Here is a 15,791-nt window from a genome sequence, read left to right as displayed (position 1 = left end):
CAAAATCCCAGAAAGTACAAAAGAAGGGAGTAATGTAATTATGCACATATGAAATATTTAAACTGTTATTTCTGTTATGGCCTGGGAGTTGCCATTGCTGAAGCTCATTGGTAGTAAATGAAGAGGAAAATATGATTTCTAGTGTAACACAAGGGAAGCATTAGAAGTTTTTAGCAATGCCAGATTTTCCTTATTTCCTTATTTTAAGGAGAATTAGTATAGCTCCAAGCAGTTGATTTTTTCAAATCTGTGAAAATCAGTAATTGACTTTATAATGTCCAGAGTCTCTTTACCCATGGGTACAATTGAAAAAACTCCTGTGGGATAAGTTGTTTTCCCTTTAGCCTTTCCACAGCCAGGCACATACACATGAATGCTATTAAAAAGCCTGCTGATTGAAATGATTCCTGAAAAAGTGTAATAATAACTTGAGTTTTCCCTGTCCCTCTAACAGAAAGGGAATACAGCCCTGCACATTGCATCCTTAGCAGGACAAGCTGAAGTTGTCAAAGTTCTGGTGAAGGAGGGAGCCAATATCAATGCACAGTCTCAGGTATGATGCTCGATTCCCTTCTCACTTCTAAAAGTTGTTTGGTGAACTCTTGTAAGGTCTAAGATATTAGACACTGCTTCTAAACATCCAAGCTTGACAAATGAAGCAAATCGAGACATTCTCTCATAAGCAGAATAAAAGCAAATACTGAATTGAAGTCATTATATGTGCATTGTGTGATGCAAGAACTCTGTTGTTGTTGATAGAAAAATTTCTGAAACAATTTCTGAAAGAAAGCTAGGAATTACTAAAGGATTCCAAAATGTTTACATATTGTATTTGAGTGGAATTTGGTGAGCAGTAACAAAGAAGATAATTTCTCAAGGGCTTGATTTTTACCATTGTTTTTTATGGTTATTTTTTTGGCTAAAAGTTTGCAGATAACTTACTCCAGGCTTCTGAACTCCTTCCATATCAGGAAGAATTTAAATCAAAAGTTAGTGATGTACATTTGAACTAGAGAAAATCACCTAGTCCTGGCAGGAAAACCAACTGTAAAAACTGCCCTCTTTTTACCACTGACATGTAACTTGTCTGGTCTTCCAAAGCATACCAGAGGACAGGGTGGTGTCCAATACCTATGTTTTCCTTTGATTAGGATTAAGAAGCATTTATCAAATAAATAATTTGATTAATGTTCATAAATGCTGCCTTAATTATAGCAACTGTCTGTAGCTATAAGGGGCTGAACAGGTGGTATAGGTGATAAAGAAACTACATCTTTCTGAAGCACTTGGCTGGTGACATACTCAAAAAAAAACTCAACACATTTCCCAGCACTAGCTTCAATCTTGCTTGCCCAGACCTGGGAAACTGGGACCTGGAGGGTTTCCTCTTGTTTGGTGTTATAAATTCACCATGGACCGGGTAAGGTAAGTAGAGAGCAGGAGATGAATAAACTTTTTTACAGAATGAGCATTTGTCTATTCCTTTAGCACATTTTTAAGACAAGAGAAAGAAAGAAAGAAAGAAACAAACAAAAATTAAGTTGACTGACTCCAAGATTTTAAAAATATTTTCTTTATTATGCTTTTTTGCCCCAAAATGATGGAACAGCTCTCTTGGGACAGCTGATGGTCAGTTGCTCCCCATGCTCTGTTCCTATTAAAGATGAGAAATGTAGTTCCTTTGTTCAAAAATTTAGCAAACTCCTTTCATAATGAACAAGCTGGATGATTTCTTCATATATTTATCAGCCTTTTCATGTGTATCAGAAGATAAAAAACTCTTTAATGTTATGAGCATGGTAAGAGAAATAATTGTTAAAAATAATATTTTCATTCAGCATTATTCCTCAGAAAGTCTTCCCAAAAAGCTTTTTCGTATGCAGAAAAAAAAAAAAAGGTTTTCTAAATTAAAAAAAAAAAATCCAGTTAGAACTGTAAAATGTGTTTGTGGGTATTACTTTTTACAGTATTGTAGTTTTGAAGACATTTATTGTTAGCCCTGGATGGTTTGTGTAATGTACATAGAGCTGTTAACAGGCATTTACTACTTGACTTAATTGAGTTATTGAGTTAATCTGATGGAGGACTGGATTTTCCCTGTTACTGCTCACTGGTTTCCTCCAGGCAGGATGGATTGGAGCTGCTGGGTGTCTGCCTTTGTGCCTTGTTGTCTTCATTAAACAAGTCCTGTTGGCTTGACCGGGAGCGGGAGCTCTTAACGTGGTGTCATCCAGCTCTGGGGCCTTTGGGTTGTGTCTTTCTGGCCTGCTGTGTGTTTCCAGAAGAGATGGCTAACATGGGTAATAGCTGCTTCAGGCAGGTGTTCAGAGGCTCTTGCTGCCATGCCAAAGGAGACATTCCAGTGGAAGGTGTCCCTTAATTATAAAGTAACTTTTTGACGCTCCGTGAATGGAATGAAGCTGATGAATGCTGCCTTTCTGCTCAAGGTTGCATTGACGTGTCAAGAATCATGTCATAGGAAACTAATGTTACAGAGAAAAAAACAGAAACTCTGAATTTAGTAAAGAATAGACATGTGGTTTATGATAGCAGATGAAGCAAGGTTCAAACATAGCTACCTACAGCTGGTCAAAAAAGAAAAATACCAAGTTAGATAGGAAAAAAGGAAAAAGAATGACTGAACAGAATGTGCTTGAGTTCTCAAAAACTCAGGTTTTCTTGTCTAGAAAGATGTCACTGATAAAAAAAAGGTGAAGAAAAATATATCGGGAAAGAGCTCAATGAAGAAAGTGAGATATGAACAAAAATACACATTATAGGTAAAATGGAACACAAAAGTGAGAAATTATAACTGAAATGCTCAACTTGTGATTTTTATATTTTGTCTCAATTCCATTTTTGAAAAGAGGTGCCATGTTGTCACTGTTAAACCTTTTAGCTAGAATTGTTGCTACTGAGGGTATACTGCATGTTCTCCTTGGTATCTCTGTTATTGAACACTTTATTTTTTTAGGCCTCTGTGAAATGCCCTTTGCTGGTAGTGATTTAGTGCCAGCAGAGTTACTCTGGTTGCAGCATCACTTCCTCTTTAAAGAATTTGGTATCTGTCGAAGTCCTTCTCATTTTCAGTGATGACAATTTCCCATAGTGACAAAATTTCTTCTTTGATGGTGAATTGGTAGATAAAGGAGTAGTTGCAACTTGAGCTTGTTCAGTTTGTTGTTTTTCCTTTCATTTTCTCAATTAAATGGCACAAAAACACTGGCCTTCATCAAAACTTACAAGCAATGACATCTGAAACACTGCACTCATTTTCCAGTTCCTTGCAACAGCAAAATAACAGAATTATCTCAGGAAATGCTATTAAACCCACTGAAACCACTGGATTTACAAACCCCATCTGTGCTATCTGAGGCTGTTAAGCATTCTGGGCTCTTAATTTTATAGATTTTGAAGTTCTATTAGATTACTTTGCTTTGCCCTTCAGTTTTATGTTTGCCTTCAGAGATGTTATTTTGTTCATCTTCCTCGTTTAAAAACTCTGTTCCTTTTAAGCTAACATGTCATCACTACTATTTTTAGAATAGTAATTTCTATTTTGATACAAAGCCTAATTGCACAGTGATTACTAATTGAATGACTCCACTTCCAGTTGTATGCGTGCCATTTGAGAGCTCACATCTTCCTGGAGCGTGTTTCAGGCAAAGGCTGGCACGAGGGCACACCCAGAATGGCTACAGATCTACAAGATGCTGCTCTTTGCTGGCATGTTTCCATCTAGAAGTGGACAAGAGCAGAATTTTTTGGCTCAGTTAGAAGTGCTTTTTGCTACAAATATTAAATAGCAAATATATTTATATAATTATTATCTATAAGCCCTTTGCTTGGATGGCTCCAGGCATAGTTCAGTGAGCAGATCTAGACAGGTATCATCAGGTGAAAACTCGATTTTTGCAATTTCTCTCATTGATTTGAACATTATTTTGGTCCTGTGTAGATCTGACCAGGCTGCACTTGTTGATAATACAGGAATGGTATGAAGGAGAACACACAGTAGGTAATGGATGCACCCAAGTGTTCCAGGCTGCTCCTTTGAGCTTTGTGCTTCTTTGCAGAACAGATCAGGGTCTATGCCATGGATTGATGATCGATGCCATACATGCTGAACTGTGTATTCACTTAGGTGGGTGATCCTCTAGGTACTTAGGAATTTCAGTGGGAAATTCAGGCAGAGTCTTCAGGGAGCATTGGAATGTTCCATTGGGCAGACCCATGGAAGTGGAATTGGCCACTCACTTCTGTCACATCCACCTACACTCATGTCCCCATCACACACCTTCACTGAGCCCAGTGTTACCCTTCTTCTACAGCTGCACCATTTCTTCACCCCAAACCTAGTCTTAGTTGTTGCTTGTGCATTCAAAAAGTAACTAATTTTTGTGCTCTTCCTCTCAATGAGTTTTACATTTTTGACATATTAGGAATTCTTATATGAGTTCTTGAATTTTTTCCAGGTGGAAGAAATATCACCAGATTTAGTCAATCCAACCCTTTCCTTTGACAAATTACTCTTGGTTCCTGTTGCTTTCTCTTTAAGTCATCCTGGACCATCTGACTCATGTACAGGCATCAGAGATGTCTGAACACTGGAAATCATCTTTCCAAATGTGCTGATAGCCTGACTGCAGCAATCCTCGTAACTGAGTGTACCTGTAGACTGTCCCTGCAGCAGTGATGCTGAGCTGTCCTGACATTCTTCTGTTCCAGACAAGGTCAAGAAAAGCCTCCTGTAGAGACTTGCACCTCCCAGGATGAGGTGCTTTGGCAAATGCCAAGTGATTGAGGTACAAAGCTGAAAAAATAGAAGGCAAAATGAGAAAATACAGTCTGCTCCTGTTTGGGAGCTCTATGGGAACTGTCACACCCTGCCTAAGAAACAAGTGATTCCTTTCAATGTCAAAATTCCTGCCCCTGAGTTTACAAGGGAACGTGTTCCCCATTAGTGCAGGTTATGCTTTGACCACTGCTTTGTATAGGGGCCCTGATGAAAGGAGGAGGAGCTACCTTTTAATCATCAGATTATTTAAAGTGACCCAGATACAGAGAGCAAGGATTAGATAAATCAGTCCTCTCCCAAGCTGATTTTGTTATTTAAAAGCCCTCCGGTTTCCTTTCCTTGACATCCTGCTCTAAGCGCATTGACCACACATTAGCCAAGAAATATTGCTGCTTGTTTGCCCCTGCTATGGCCACCACTTCCTAGGTCAGTATGCACGAGAGGCTGTTGTGACTGCTTGAGCTCTTATCCAGACTTCTTATCAAATGCAGGCAATCCTTAGAGCAGCACATTTCCAGCCCCAGTGCGTGCTCCCAAAAGGAGCTATAAGAGCTCTGCGAGCATCCATGTTCCGTGTCACTACAAAAGCAAAGGGGGGATTTAGGTGATTCTCAGAGAAGCGATCAGCTTGTCTCTGTCAGGATGCCCTGGGATTTGCTTTACCAGGGATTGCTCCCCCCATGGGTTGTAAGGATAATCTAACCTTTGGAATGGAGCACATTTTGCAGAGCATTTGCTACTCCATTATGACAAAAGGTTTTAATTCCATCAGCTGAGCTTTCTGCTTTTATATCAATATATTTAGAGAGGCAGATTTTTAGCTGCTGTGTATCAGGGGGAGTCTTTTAGCCACAGCTGGTCATGGCAAATGTAATAATGGGGCAGGCCTGTTATTTTGTCACTGGAGGGGAGAAAAAGGGAAGAAATGCCTTCTGGAGGATTATATGGATTTTGAGAGATGTAAACAAAAGTAATACATTAAGAAGAATGAAAAAACCCAATTATTTCATCAAAGACTGAAAACAAACTGGAAATATTTACAGTATATGTCTTAGTCAATTCTTTGAATTTACTGTTATGAAAGGATAAATAGTCCAGATGAAAATATTCTGATTGGAACAAGAAGTGGGTTTTTTTCAGTCAATAATAGTTTTTCTGAGAAGATATTAGTTTTAGGAGGCTGCATGAACTCAACACACCAATCAGAAGGGTAAGGGCTCAGCAGACTAACACGCCACATTTCTCCCCAGCTGGGATGACACAGCAGTGACTGTGAGAGCCAGGCAGTGCAAATGCTGGCCGTGTAAATTTATGAGTGTGGGGATGACTGAGCCACAACCAAATAAATAGAAACATCTTATTTTTGGTTTTAGTGCAATATTGTCCTCCTTCCAGCCCCCAGCCACACAACATAAATGGGTGCTTTCAGGACTGCTTTTCCCTTACCATGTTACAGAAGGCAAACCCCAAATGCAGTTTTGGATGAGTGCCCAGATTAAAACCTGAGACTGTTCCTGACTAAGCCTTTGGGCCCTCACCTATGCCCAACATCAGGGTGCTGTTTTCTTGTGCATGACCAATCTGTTCTCATTCCATTATTCTCCATCAGCTCCATTTCTATTACAGGCTCCCTTGGTGTAAAAATGCTATTTCCAGAGCAGAGAACATCTTCATTTCTGACTGGCTGTGTTTCAGGCCCTGTTATTACTTTGCTGTTCTTGAGGAAAAAAACTGTGATATTTGAAGCTACTGAAATAGAATATCTGTGCTCTTTACATTCAGCATCTGGGCTCAGAAGTGACTCCAACTCACACTTCCCAAGAGGGGGGCCTTGCAGTAGGGAGGCAGCAGGTGTCATATACATAGTGCTGCTCTTGGAGTCCTGGGTGATTCCTCATGAATGAACTTGCCAAGTTTATCACAGCCCAGGCAGCATCATTTATCCATAGGCTTTGTCATTATTGCTATGGTGTAAGTATAGAGTGGCAAACACTATTTATATTACTAAGGAATTAGTAGGACAGCTGAAGGGGTGGTGCTATTTTCAGTGTAGACTTCTGTGTCACTACATTTAAAGAAGAAATATTTATTACAAGTTACTTTATAATCTGTTTTCTCAAACCAGTAAATACTATTTTAATTTAATTTAATTTTTTTTTAACTGTTTGAACCAGTTTAGGGACGAGCCTCCCCAAATACAGTAATTCTTATCATGCTCCTGACTACTTTTCTCGTCTTGAATCTATGGGACTCTGTGGGCCTCAGCATCTGCCATGTGTGATGGATGCAAGAATTGTCACCTAAACGATTGGCTGACACTTGCTGGGGGATTTTACAGCAGGTCAGAATAGATAGAGCAGCTTGCTTTCCCCCTAGGGATGTGCCATTCTACATCCAGCATCTCTATGTGCGTAGATACATCTAGTCTCTGTGTCACCCTTATGAGCACTTTCCAGCTTTATTATGAAAGGAAATGATAGCTCAGGAAGTGAGTGTATAATGTGCTGCTCACTTGGAAGCATGGAGGAAAATTTCTGCTCTGAAAGCATGTGGTGCTTTCATTAGAAATCCACAGCAATTCATTTGGTTGTGATGTATCTAATAGGTGTTTTTACTGAGTCTCTCTCACAATGTGGATATAGGAGCTCTTGATTTGAATATTCCCAATCTTTCTTCAGAGCAGCCCACTTCCTTTTGACTGTATGGCCAAGTGATATTCCTTAGGTACCTTAAAATTAAATTAGATTAATTTCCCATTATCTTAGACTCTTATCTTTATAAATTTCACAGTTGCTGTTAGATTTAATGTAAATATAGATGTCATAGTTAAATTATTTGAGATTTTTTAAACAGTTTGTTTTTCATTAAAAAAACATTATCTCTTTTATGGAAAATATATTTTAATGGAAAAGAAATAGGAAGGTTAATAATTGTTAAAGTTACTGCTATTTAAAATCCTGGATTTTGATGTAAACTAAGAGCAACAAAAAAAGATACTTCCAAAAATTAACCTAGGTACCTCAATCTATCCTTAATTCACCCTTTTATACAGAGAATCTCTCCTGCTCAGATCTAATCCTCTTATGAAGAGTTTATTTATAGATTGGCTGAAAATAAGGCTCTGATCATAATGCTCCGAGTAAAGTTCCCAGACTGGTGATATTGATGGTTCTATCAAAATATGTACTTCAAATTTAGCTTGCAGATTGCATTTTTTTGTCACCCTCATATTTCATTGACTACAATTAGTTTATTGCTTGGATTGTTGGGGGATTTGTCACAGAAGGGCTGATGATGGAAGACAGTTCTGGTGCTCATCTTGTCCCCTCCTCTGTTTGAACAAGGCCACCCACAGCTGGCTGCCCAGGAACATGTCCTGGTTTTTGAGTATTTCCAAGCATGGAGATTCCAAAGCCTCTCTGGGCAACCTGTGCCAGTTCTTGGTCCTCCTCATAGTAAAAAATGATGTTCGGTTTGTGCCCACTGCTTCTGTTCTTTTCCTTCCCAGCATAACATTCTCCCCTTTGAGACAGAATAACCTGCCTGAGGTACTTCCTCTCCTGTAGAGATTCCTGGCAGCTGGGATGAGGGAAACAGTGCCTGCAGGTAGAACTGTTAAGGTGAGGCATAGATGTCACTGGTTTGGATTGGTACTGGTGGCAAACAGGAAAACAGGGAGATTATTGTCTGTTGGTGAACAAAGATTTCGATCAGGATCTTTCTGTTCTTGTTGATCTTGATCAATATTCTGAAGAACAGAAAAAACCCTCAAATAGATCTTGAAGGTCCCCAAATGATCATGATCTTAATGCATAAAACAATATTTTAGCACAGGACCATGACACACAGATTTTCTAAATGTGTGTGAGCTGTTTGATGAATAATCGAAGCTTGTCTCTTTCTTCATGTTAATATCTGTTTTTATGGAGTAAAACGAAGTAGATATAAGCATCTGTTTGTAAACTGTTGCATGAGGTGCTGGTTTTCTTCTCTTTCCTGCTAATCTCTGTCATCCAATACAGTCTTAAACAGTTCCTCGAGGCCCATAAAATAATACAAAATAGTTATGTTCATCTGGGCTTATGGTAACTAGTTAGTCAAAGGATATGTTGCTAACACTTATGAATCCTCTTCAAATAGGCAAAATGAAGAGATTATATACCTCTGTTTTCTCTCTTTTCTATATCAGTATGAAAAAAAGATATATATTCATCTATGACTGTAAGGTATATGAATACAATAGCTATATGGACCCTGAAGCCCACAGCTAACAGTTCAGTACTGCCTGCAAAGAAGAGCCTTAGTTCCTTGAAAGCCTGCCATGAAATGAAACCTCCATCAAGCTTGAAGCCTCCATGAAGCTATAGAACTGTATGATTTTCTCAATACTCTAGTAATCCCTCTGCTTCTTCAGCCTGTGCTCTTCATTAGGGCTTGGGGACAATTAAATGATACAAATTCTGAGTCATATACAGACTTGCCAATTTAAATTAATAGCTTGAAAAATCATTTGAGAGCTACTAATTTTCTCCAATTAGCCAGTAAATCAGTGAATGTAGTAGAAAGTATGAACTATAATCTGTTTAGTGATAATTTCTCATTCTGACTTTATATTATAGCAGTAAACATCTTGCAGTACACATTTGTGGGGGTAATGAAATTGGAGTATTCTGTCCTTACCATGAATACTCTGATGAAACCATTGTTTGGAAATGAATGTTATATATCATTACACAATTAATTTTGATTTTTCAGATGATGCACCAAATTTAAACATACAGAGCATGATTGCACAGCTGGGCTTTACAGGAAAGAAAAATGTAGTTCATTTCTGCTTTTCCAGGTCACAGTCACAGTATTCTTCCTTTAATTCTGGATGGTATGTGATCATAAACTGAAGAGAAATTTATGAAATAAACAGTGCTCACCACTGGCCCAATAAACTTGATGAGTCCCATTCCACATGCTAAGGGGAGAGGTCAGTCTCCCTTGCAGTATGGCCATGGAGAATAATTTCCCATGGGTACAGCAGGAGACACTTAGGGGTAGTGAAACAGAAGTCAAGGGAAAATATTTTCTTTAGTTTGGGGACTTACGGCATTTAGAGCTTTGACATATATCTAGAAGCAGAATAGAGAGCTGAAGTATTGGTGTACAGCTCTTAGCAACTAAAAGATGAAGGGAAACTGGGAAGGGGATTGGAAAGGAGCTGGGATTTTAGATTGACAAAAGGAAAGCAAATGAAGGCAAGGATCTGATTTGTGTGGGCATTTCCACTCAGGAAGTGCAGGACTGGCTGAGAGAGAGAAACTCACTGTGGAGGAGACAGATCAGAGAAACCCTGTGGGGTGGAAGATGGAACACCTGGGGTCCAGTGGCCGGGGGAGAAGGAAGAGCTCCTGCAGGGCTAGCACATAGTCTCACTGGGCACAGCTCTGCCAAGGAGAGCAGGCATATTGAGAATCCTAAAATAGGAGTTTCCTGGCCAAGGGCCAGGACTGTTGCAGTTGGGGACCCTGCAATTAGAAGCTCTGAAACGAGAGCTTTGCTGAAAGCACACTGAGAAAGCAGACTTGTCCCTGCCAGCAGACAAAGTCAGGCTTGACCTTGCCAGGGGGAGAAATTCAGAGGAATGTTTTCCAGCATGTCTGGTAAAAGCAGTTTTGCACATAGCTCTTAGCATATTGTAATTCCCAAAATGAGCCAGATTTCAACAAAATATATACAGTCATTTCAGACTATAAATAAAACCTGAAGGAAAACAAAGATACTATGCCTTTCTGTGCAAGAATTTTTCTCCTAATTTCTGTAGTTTTGGGTGTGATTATAGCACAGGTATGATAGAATGGGCACACTCTTCTGGATCTCTGTGTAGGAAAACATTAAATATTTCATGGTATTAAAAGGTCATGAAGTCATGTACACGTTGTTTATAGTCTCCTAATCCAGGATTTATTGTCCTAGTTCTGTTCCAGAACCAGGGACTTGAGTTGATTAAAAAATTTAGATTCTTCAAAGCTTTTAAGCAAATTGATTTACTATGGTTTGAAAATTGTCATGTTCACCCAATTCAGTCAGTGTGATCCTTGTAATATTCCAAGCTAGAAGGATTTTACAAATGACATGTATTACATTTGAAAGATTAGACTACCATGAAAATGCTGATGAGGCGAGTGGAAAATTACTATGAGTTATCCCTCGTAGTTTGCCGCGTTGGTTCTTTCTGGAGTGGGAAGGAGAGCTGGAACAGTGAGCCAGCTGGGTTACCTGCAGGCTCCTCTGTGCTCTTCCCTACAACTGCTGTGGGAAAGAACCCAGTCTGTTCCTAATTCCCTCTGCCAGCTCTTGCCTCTGCCTGGCAATCCCCTGCACCTTCGCAGTTACTCGGTGAGCAGCCTTCCTTCATTTTATGTCATGGTGGGATCTCTTATCTCCCGCTCCCTCTTGAGAGCTGTCTGAGGAGCAGCCAGGAGACCTGAGGTCCCTGAGTCCCCACCTCCTACCCCAGAGGACACATGGGAGAGGCTGGCTCTGTGGGCTTCCAGTTTGCTGTCTGGTTTTAGCAGTGATTTGGGAGGAGGAAGTCCCCATCAGCCTGACCTTGTTGTTAAGAGGCTTTTCTTGATGTCTTACCTGAATTTTTCCTCCAGCAGCCTTGTAAACTCTACTTTTTTGTTATAGTTTTCATGAATATGCAGAACAGACTCCCCCCCTTTAAAGACTGCTTTCCTTCACTTTGCCCTTTCCAGCCAGAACACCACCAATTATTAGCCTTTCTCAAAGAAAGATAGCTTTCCTAAGGAGATAAATTCTTTATTACAGCAGAATGAGCTCCTTGACCAGTGACCAGTCTCTGGAAGACTCCTGTAACCTCCAGGGCCTTTTCTGCAGAATTCTTCTCTTACTTGTTATTCCCTGTGTGCATAGTTTATTTTTCTGGCAGTAGTGCAGAAACTTGGGTTTGCTCCTACTAAATTACCTTTGTGGGTTTTTTGACCACAATTTCAAATTATGATCCTGTGGTGTGATGGATTTGCAGACTGTGTTGGTCATACTATCTGTGACTAAAAGAAGAGCCCATCATTTGAATAGTTTTTGAGAATATTGGATAATAGGTAACTCCTGTGCAAAGCCACGCAAAATACATCCCCCTGGTTTTGGCAGTGAACTGCTGTTAAGTGTTCTCTGGGTGTCATTTTTTAATTCTGTGTCCCAAGATTGTCGATGGAAATGTCATGATACCATGCAAAACAGCATTCAAAGATTTGCTACAACTTGTATGACAGATATCCAACAACCACAACATAAATTATGTTTATTGCCTGAATAGTCCTCTACATTTGTAAACACAGAGAGGGGTTGTAAAGACATCAGTTCTACAATCTCTGTTATCCAGTGACTGAAAAATTAGATTTCATTTCATTAGGAAATTATTGAATGTTTCCACAGCAGGTTTCCTAGAAAGAATAATATTGACTTCCCTGAAACAAAGTTTTTGGTTATCAGCGTATGTGTATTGATTCTGATTGCTTGTGTGAATGCACAATCCTGCCATTCAGTGTGGCAGCACAAAAGATAATAAAAAAATCAAAAGAATTGCGTGTTTGAAGTCTGGTTTGCGGTTTATTTTCTAGTTAAAAGTGACATTTCAAGGCAGAAGATTATATTTTATGTTACATAGTAATCTATAGAATATTGAAGAATTTTCAAAGATCTTCTTAGAAATTCTAAAAATTTGTATAAATTATTGATCAGGCAGACAGCTGAATTCCGTGCCTCTCTTTCATCAAGATTTTGTAGGTAATTAATTGCAATTGTTTGTTTAAAATACTTTATTGCAAAGAAATAATTCATATTTCTACTGTAGGTTGATTGATTTAGAATATTTTTTTCAACTTACATTTTATCCAGAACAAATTGTTTTAATAAATTTAGGTAATTTTAATGTAAGTTTTTAATTAAATGATAACTGAACCTGCCATATGGTCAGAAATGCAGTTCCTTTGCAAGGCTGAGTTCCTTTATGTTGGAGGCTTTGCAATGTTTTATGTATTAGAAGTGTTTCATAGTATGTTAAGCCTTTGCCATCTCTGCTGTGCTTGTCAGAAGGTATGGACTTGATGGTCTCCAGAGGATGACGTTTTCAGTTAAGTAAATGTAATAAATGGAGGAAACTCTTGCTTTCCTGTCAGCTTTCATGAAACTTAATGGTCAGGGATGTAAAGCTGGCAATAATCAGCAAGGAATAGCTATATTAAAAATTAGTGTGTCCATTGCTTCCTTAAAATGTGTCAGAAGAAAATGAGTGTGAAAGGATGGAGAGTTCTGTGGGTTTAAATGGCATTGAACATGACTGTCTTAAGGGAAAAATACAAGGTTTCTCTTTTTACATTCAGCTACAAGAACACAAATGCATTTTGAGCTGTGTATCCACTTGTGGTTCATTATTGTTGGTACATATTATTTCAATGTGACATTGTTTTCTCCTGTGTCCTTCCTAGAATGGCTTTACTCCTTTGTACATGGCAGCTCAAGAGAACCACATTGAGGTGGTGAAATATCTCCTGGAGAATGGAGCCAACCAAAGCACAGCTACCGAGGTGAGGGGGTTTTCTCATATTGTTCTTTGCCTGTGTGTTCAGATCACTTGAAGTCACAACTGTGTGAAGTGTCTCCAGAGGGCTTGTCTGTGTCAATTGGCATCAACAGATCATTGTTTTGTTTTAGAATCTTTGTTCTAAAGCTTTGTTTTAGAATCACAGAGTTGTTTAGGTTGGAAAAGACCTCTCAGATTGAGTCCAACCATTAACCCAGCTCCTAGGTCTTGGGATTTCAGTTGAATTCAGAAGTGCCGAGGCTGTCTGTGGTGCTGGGTTCACAGAACCATTTGGGAGATCACCTACTCCAGCCTCTTGCTGCTGTTCCCTTAAGTTACACAGCTTCTGAGGCTGTCCTGTGACGTGGTGTAACTTGTGAGTATTCATTATTGGCTGTGAATGTTGTGAATTGGAAACCAAATGGCTAACAAGGATTGCACCAGTGAGCTTGGCAGGCTGTTGTCTTCACGGACACTTTATTTCTACTGCTGGACCATGTGGGTGTAAATAGGCAGAAGGATGGTATTGACTGGGGATGTGGATTGTAAACCTGCAGTAATTCCTGTGCAAGTAGGAGAGACACCTAAACTGGAGAGAGGAGCCTCCATCTCAAGAGGAACTGAATCCCACAAGCTTCCTTCCACATACTGAGGTGATTTAGGAGTAATGGAGAAAACTCCTTGGTCACTAGGAATATGCTCATTCTGTTTCCTCTTTCTGCCAAATGTTCTTTATTCCAGCCAAGGGAGTGAGTGGTCAGGCTCTGTGCTGCAAAGAGTGTCATTTTCCTGTTTGTTCTATGGATGTGGATGTGACATGTGAAGTAGCTATAGCAAAATTCCTCTCTGGCCAGAGCTTTTGTTCCTGTATTGTTTTCTCTAATCTGTCTGGAAACATTCTCTTTCTGGATTGCCTTCACAAACGGATCAATTTGAAATGCTGGTACATTTATGCTCCCTCTCCTTCCCTTCAAACCTGCCAGTGTTAACAGCTGTCTTACTGTCCCTTCTCTCAATGGGTACTGTACTATTTGATGACAGCTCATAAAATAATCCCCTCGTAGATGTGGTGATCACATTACACGTCAGCTTTCTGAAACACAAAATCCCATATGATTGCCAGGCAACGTGGCAGAAACACACTCCTTGTGAAGGAGCCAGGTGGAACTGGGGCTCCATGAGCCCAGCCCTGCTGCAGCCCACAGTCACCTGCTGGTAGCCAGCTCCCAGCAACTTCTGCTGGCTGGGAATTCATTCAGTTTGTAGGAATTGTGAGGGTGAGATGGTTATAATTCATGTGGCCTCTGTTTGAATGCAGACATTCACAGATTGCACACTGTAGTCTGGTTTTGTAGAAAAGGCAGAGAGGAGAAAAAATAAAATATATTCCTACTCTGACCCTGACTCCAAATTTGTCTTCTGCCATCAGAAAGATCAGTTTTCACTCTGTATCTTGTAAAGTAAAGGCTCTTGACCTCTTTGGTGCTTAACTAGGTCAGTATTAGGTTCAGGTCTGGCTGAGGGGATGGTTTCCATGATTGTGTGAGTGTTCCTGAAGGAAGGCCTGAGCCACCATCGCTTTCATATGTGCCCAGAGTTCATCTCATGAATAGGATGAAGAAATGGTACATTCAGTAAGGCGGGATGACAGCCTGAACTGTGGATGTCACTGAAATGCAGGGACAAGGTCCTTCTGTTTAGCATCAAAGAGTGGCCCTTCTCATGGGAGGCGAAGGCATGAAAAGCCGTCTCCAAGCTTCGGTCAGCCATGCTTTCCAGAAGCAGTAGGAGGGGAATGCAGAAAGAGTTGTGTCCTTCTAGAGAAGGATGAAATGGTGCAAATCAAATGGATGAGCTTGTCTTTGAAGCCTTGAAACTTGCCCTGTCTTTGGATGCATTTCATTTCCTCTCACACTTACATACGTGCAGATAAAAAAGGAGAGTAAGGGTGAGCTCAGTTTCAGAGTCTCTAATCCAGGATTTGTTCTCATGTTCCCAGAGGCAAAAGGCAAATGCATTAAACCATTTCAACACCTTATGTAGACCCAATCTCAGAATAATCTTTACAGTTCAGCTGTTTTGTCAGCTGTTCCCCCTTTTAATTCACTGTACAGAATTTAATCTCTCTTACAGGCAGAACCCACAGCAGTATTGCTGTTACAATGCACCTACCCACAGCTCGACGCAAAAGGGAGAGAAAGTTATTAGATTACTGAGGGGAAAGAATTGCTTTGGCAATTCTTCAGATATTTCTTTCAACATATGTTAGCTCTCATTCCTTCCTAACTTGGCCTTTATTCTTCTTTCATCTCTCCATATTCCTATTGCAAAGCAATGCTGTCCCATCTCTCGTGTAGTTACAGCACACCTGTGCTTGGGCAGGATGCATGACCAGAG

At 39.8% G+C, this 15,791-nt stretch overlaps 1 protein-coding gene across 50 annotated transcripts in view; it reads left to right on the top strand.

Moving 5' to 3' along the window:
• ANK2 (ankyrin 2) overlaps nucleotides 1-15,791 on the top strand; it is a 277,110-nt gene that overhangs the window by 164,726 nt on the left and 96,593 nt on the right. For all 50 annotated transcript variants that reach the window (XM_064416065.1, XM_064416074.1, XM_064416072.1 and 47 more), the window contains 2 exons: nucleotides 455-553; nucleotides 13,300-13,398. In XM_064416065.1, the coding sequence (XP_064272135.1) occupies nucleotides 455-553; nucleotides 13,300-13,398 (198 nt within the window). The remainder of the gene's footprint in view (nucleotides 1-454; nucleotides 554-13,299; nucleotides 13,399-15,791) is intronic.

Source organism: Passer domesticus, chromosome 4 (genome assembly GCF_036417665.1).
Source record: "Passer domesticus isolate bPasDom1 chromosome 4, bPasDom1.hap1, whole genome shotgun sequence".
NCBI classification, from domain to species: domain Eukaryota; kingdom Metazoa; phylum Chordata; class Aves; order Passeriformes; family Passeridae; genus Passer; species Passer domesticus.
Note: the sequence above shows the minus strand (reverse complement) of the source record. Positions and strands in the feature narration are given on the sequence as shown.